Source organism: Etheostoma spectabile, chromosome 9, assembly GCF_008692095.1.
Source record: "Etheostoma spectabile isolate EspeVRDwgs_2016 chromosome 9, UIUC_Espe_1.0, whole genome shotgun sequence".
Lineage (NCBI taxonomy): Eukaryota > Metazoa > Chordata > Actinopteri > Perciformes > Percidae > Etheostoma > Etheostoma spectabile.
In genome coordinates, this window is record NC_045741.1 from 5449301 (window position 1) to 5455299 (window position 5999).

At 41.3% G+C, this 5999-nt stretch overlaps 1 protein-coding gene across 2 annotated transcripts in view; it reads right to left on the reverse strand.

The window, feature by feature from the left end:
- The window catches only part of LOC116696189 (nesprin-2), a gene marked incomplete at its 5' end in the record, with an annotated part of 139700 nt that extends 138405 nt beyond the window's left edge, over window positions 1-1295 (reverse strand). For both annotated transcript variants that reach the window (XM_032526998.1, XM_032526997.1), the window contains 1 exon segment: window positions 1107-1295. In XM_032526998.1, coding sequence (XP_032382889.1) covers window positions 1107-1295 — 189 coding nt within the window.
- Between the last annotated feature and the right edge of the window lie 4704 nt (window positions 1296-5999).

A 5999-nucleotide genomic window follows, 5' to 3' on the forward strand; every position in this document is an offset into this window, starting at 1 on the left:
ATCGTACACAAATTGCAAGAGCCAATCACAGACTCACAAACATGCTTTAAAAAATCTGTTTCTCCCTTTGCTATCAGCTGGAGTTGCAGGCAAAGAATGCAACCCTGCCCCTCCCCTTCCACCTCCTGTCGTCTACTCCAGCTGACCAGTCACCACAGGTGTCTAGATTCCATCTGAAGGTCTAATGGTTCTCTACCCTTATGTATATGCAAAATATTTGTATAGCAATGGAGTCTAATCGCCAAAGACTTTATACATTTTATTGAGCTGTACAATAAACCTTATTTGCATATCTGCAAACATATCTCTCCTGATAGAATTACTGTTGATGGTAAATGTGGATTTTGTTTAGATGTGCCGAATTGTAATTATACAAGTAGTTATTGGTCGGACCGTTGAGCTATGCTATGCTAGTGGTAGCTGTCACTTGTTGCCATAGCAACTCAAAACATCCTGGGCTGTAGCTGACTCAAGCCAGCAAAATTGAACTTGCCAGATGATTAAATAGCCTTTTTTTGCCCACCATCAACACCTTTTTTTCAAAGGACTATATATTACTGTACTACTGTCATTTATATGTTAATTTAAGAGAAAAAATGCAAGGTTTTATGATAATTAAGAGGCGTGGTTTACTTCATAGGCTGTGGTCACATAACAGTGATATAAGCAAAATATGTATCCTGGAATTCATTAAAAACTTTAGTTGTTTAAAAAGTAATAAATAAATATGATTAAATTTGACTAAAAGAGACAACTATATTGTTAATCACAATTATTTCAGAGACAATTATTTGTATAGCTTATTTTGGAATTGTTAGAGCTCTACATGTGTCTTCTACTTGTTGTTCAAGTGAAAACTAATTAATAGAGTGCAGTAAAAACTATTAAAAAAAACAATATGAGACACTTTATGAAGGAAACAAAAACTTTAAAGTGTGGTACTAAGAACGTGAGACAAACTAAAATATATATTGTATGACAGCCTGCTAACTGAAAAGTGTTCTTGTGACATGTTTTTAACTTTCAGCTGCATTTTGTGTTTTATCCTACCACCACAACTTGTAACACTTACTACCTATGTACCTAACCAAACAGGTGGTGCATACCTGTTGCTCTGGCTCTCTGTGGCTGGTGGTTCTCTCCTCTCCCTGCCTGTCCTGCAGCAGCTGCTGGAAGGAGAGCAGGTTGGCCTTCAAGAGCTCCAGTTTGGAGGAGAGAACCTCCGTCGCTTCATCATGCTGCTGGTCCAGCGGCGACAGGCTGGCAACCCTCCGCTCCATCTCCAGGAACATCTCCTGTACAGTCCACACATCGCTTTTAACCAGAACTCAAGTGCTGAGCAGGGAGCATATACATATTCACATAGTGATACAATGTAACTAATTACATTTACTCAAGTACTGTACTTACTCCACTACATTAATCGGACAGCTTTACTTACCAGTTACTTTACAAATTACTATAATCTGGAAAAAAGCGTGAGTGTGTGTTTCAAACTAAAGATCTCAACTTTCATGGAGAAAAAAAACAAAACAAAGTCAAAGTCAAGATCTCGCAAATAGAACTCGAGATCTTGCATGAAAAAGTCAAGATCTCGCAAATGTGTTAATCTCAGTTCATGTTTTTTTGTCTTCGTTTTTTTCCCCCCTCTTGTCAAAGTCAGTTCATGTTTTGTTTTTTTCTTCATGTCAAAGTCAAAATTACACAAAAGTGTTTGTCCCCGCCGGGGCTCCGACTTTTACTTGTAACAGAATATTTTTTAGAGTGTGGTATTAGTACTTTTACTTAAGTAACGTCCCTGAATCCGTCCAACATAGCATGTCAGGTAGTGACTTTTATTTTCTCTTTGTGGCGTTAAGGTTGAAATGTGTCAGTATGTAAATGAATTAGTTGTGAATACTGCAGCCCAAAGGTTCATACATTGTATAATATTAAAGTTAGATCTGGCTCATGGATGAGGGAAGCGTCTCTGTGAAAGAAGGCTCTTTTGCAAATTTGAATGGGAGACATGATCTCATCAGCTGCTGTTTGTTTGCTCACAAAGCTTCATTCAAATGGGACGTGTGTGACTGTGGGACATGTTTAACCTCTGAAACTTTAATGGAGGCTCGGGTTACTCTCTCAGGGTCAGCCGGGAGGAAAATACCTGCAAAATCTTTTTGAAAATAATGGACTCGACTGACTGAAAACTCCAATTGTAGTTTATTTGCAGAAGAAAAATGTCAACCCATAAAGAAGCACATGGTTTTAACTTAACAGTGAGGATATCTGAAAACTCTGTAATGCAATTTTATTTCTATTGCTTAATTATTTACACAATTGCTTTATTTGTTTCAGTTGAAACAATTCCCTACATATATTTTTTATAGTGTTGCTTCCAGAAGAATCCTCCATCTAACCAAAGGGAGACAAAGTGGTAACATATATTTGTAAAATTCATAAAATTGTACATTTGGGTGAAAAACCCTCCAATTTGAGGGTTTTCATACTGACATAGGATTTTACTCATAAACCAGATTGAGCAGTGATATCAGTATATCTAACATAGATACTCTTTTGAGGTACTCTGCATTAGGGTTTCCATTTTGTGAGACTTTTAGTTCTAGGAAAATATTACTTCAAATGTTACTTTTAGTATATTCACATTTTCCATTCTACATAAAATAAGCTAAAAAGACACGGGAATTTACTTAACAGCATGTAATCATTCAACTGATCTGAAATTATAAAAAAACAAAATTTGGAAGGTTTTTCAGTCACTGTATATACACTTTCATGGATTTAAAAAAAAAAAAATGTGAACACTGATTAGATGGATGATTTTTCTAGAAGCAACAACAACATAAATTAAAGCTGCAAGCAGCGATGGAGGGCCCTCGCTAACCCGCGCCAGTCGGGGTTACTGGCGGACGCCACTCCTTGCGACCGCGCATTTGCGCGTCACTCGTACCCTGAAAATCGTTGCCAATGAAAAGTGAACTCCCTGCTGAGTTCACTGATACCTCACACAAGCCTATACGTCATACACGTCATTATCCGGGAAAGGGGGCGTGGCCGCATCATAGGGGGGCGGGTCAAACATCACCAATGAAAAAGGAAGTCTCCGCTGAGTTCATTGATACCTCACACAAGACTATACGTCATACAGGTCACTATCTGTGAAAGGGGGCGTGGCCGCATCATAGGGGGGCGGGTCAAACATCACCAATAAAAAAGGAAGTCTCTGCTGAGTTCAATGACACCTCACATAAGTATCTACGTTAAACGGTTCAAATGTTATGAAAGGGGGCGTGGCCGGAGTGACTGGGCGTGGTCATAATATAGGGGCCGCCTCACTATCACATGTAGACCACACGTTCTAAGTTTCATGTAAATCGGATGATGTTTGTCATTTAAGGCTTATTTCCTGTTGCCAGGTGGTGGCGCTATCTCCAAAAGTCCATATAAGCCTGTAGGTGTCTTCAGGCCTGGACTCTTGGTGTTTGTGGGAAATTTCAAGCAGATACGACAACGTACACTGTAGTTACAGCCACTTAATTCTTCATTGCTAAACACTCAAGATGGCCGCCATGCCACGCCCACACCGTATGACGAAACGTTTTCTTTTATAACTTTTCATCTTCACAATCTTAGATGACACAGACCAAGTTTGAAGTTGATCGGATAAAATCTCTAGGAGGAGTTCGTTAAAGTATAGCACCTTGTCTTTTAGGCCTACTTCCTGTTGCCAATAGGGGGCGCTATGACTTTGAGCGAATTTCGGCGTGTAGATGTCGTCAGGGGCGGACTCTAATGATCCTGAAAAGTTCAACCGATTTGACAAGTAACTGGTTACAGCCATTTTAACAGTGATCGCTAAACACTCAAAATGGCCGCCTGCCACGCCCACACCGTTTAACGAAAGTTTTCTTTTAATAACTTTTCATCTTCAACATCTTAAGATGACTCAGACTGAATTTGAAGTCGATCTGATGAAATCTCTAGGAGGAGTTCGTTAAAGTATAGCACCTTGTCCTTTAGAACTACTTCCTGTTGCCACTAGGGGGCGCTATGACTTTGAGCGAAGTTCGGCATGTAGATGTCGTCAGGGCCGGACTCTGATGAAACCTGGAAAGTTTTGAGGCAATCGGACAATGTCCACTCAAGTTACACTCACTTCCTGTTATAAGGCATATTTCCTGTTGCCAGATGGTGGCGCTATCTCCAAAACTCCATTTTGGCCTGTGGGTGTCCTCAGGCCTGGACTCTTGGTGTTTGTGGGAAATTTCAAGCAGATACGACAACGTACACTGTAGTTACAGCCAATTTCATCTTCATCGCTAAACACCCAAAATGGCCGCCATGCCACGCCCACACCGTATGACGAAAAGTTTTTCTTTTAATAACTTTTCATCGTCAACATCTAGGATGATACACCAAGTTTGAAGTTGATCGGATGAAATCCTAGGAGGAGTCGTTAAAGTATAGCACCTTGTCTTTTAGGCCTACTTCCTGTTGCACACTAGGGGCGCTATGACTTTGAGCCAATAGCGGGGTGTAGTGTAGTCGGGGCGGATCTGATGAGTCCTGGAAAGTTTCGAGGTAATCGGACAACGTACGCTCGAGTTAACCCCCTTCCTGTTTCGGTGGCGAATCCAAAAAATGGCCGCCCCGCCACGGCCACGCCCTATGACGAAAGTTTTTCTTTTAATAACTTCATCGTTAACATGTTAAGATGACACCACACCAATTTGAAGCTGATCGGACGAAAGCTCTAGGGAGTTCGTCAAAGTACGACATGTGGAAATGGCAAAATCGCACTAATTTCGCACATTCAAAACAAAATGGCGGACTTCCTGTTGGGTTTAGGGGGGCTACCATGGAGTTTTATGTCCGCCCTGCCATGACATATGTGTACCAAGTTTCGTGAGTCTACGATAAACGTAGGCGGGGCTGAATTTTCGTAAATTGTAGGTGGCGCTAGGAGCCATTTTTGTCGCCCCATTCCCGAAACCATTAAAATACGAAATTTTCACCAGACTTTATGCGACGCCAAATTGGTGAGTTTTTGAATATGATAAGTCCTCCAAAAAGGCAATTCATTTGACGGAAAAAGAAAGAAAGAAAGAAAGAAAGAAATAACTAGAACTGCACGCAGTTTCAACGGGTCCAAGCCTCCCCGCGCCAGTCGTCCCAGCGACCCGGGGAATTGTTCTATGTGATTAGAGCGCCCCTAAGGCCTGTCTACCAAATTTGGCAGTGAGCCTCCGCGGTGGGCGAACAATCATTACCGGTTTGTTTTGATAGCATTTACTGTGGCAGAGATATTGCAATTGCAAATTCCCCATTTAAACGCATTGACTTTGTCCACAAAACCAACAAACGTCGATTATAGCGCCCCCTAATGGCCCATCGTTACCAAATTATGTATGAAGCTTCCGTGCGGCATGCCAAACAATCACCCCAAGTTTGGTGTTGATACCACGTATTTTGGCCAAGATATGGCAAAGTTTGTTCATGAAAAACACACTTTTTTGTATTTGTGGCGCCCCCTAGCGGCCAATGTTCGTCAAATTTGGTACAGAGCCTCAGGGGGTCATAGCAAGTAATATTCTAAAGTTTGGCTTCGATAGCTTTTATCTTGGGCGAGATATGGCAAAGTCGGTGCTTTCATAGCTAGCTACAAAACTTTGTTTGCGTGTAACACGCACAATTTTCATCCTATAAGAAATCTTTATACAACTTTGTGACACGTTGGTCTGGAGATGCTATGTGCCAAGTTTCGTGCAGATCCATTGTACGGTCTCGGAGGAGTTCGAAAAGGTTGGTTTTTGATAAATCGCGATTTTTCACGCATAAAAGTCTAGGCGGAAATGGGCGTGGCCTATATCACGAGATTCAGTAGGATCCAGGGAACGCGTGGATGTGAGGTTATTAAATTTCCGATGTACGGTTTGGGAGTTATAGGGCCAAACGTGTTTTTTCTCTGCTATAGCGCCACCTAGTGGTAGAAGTGTATG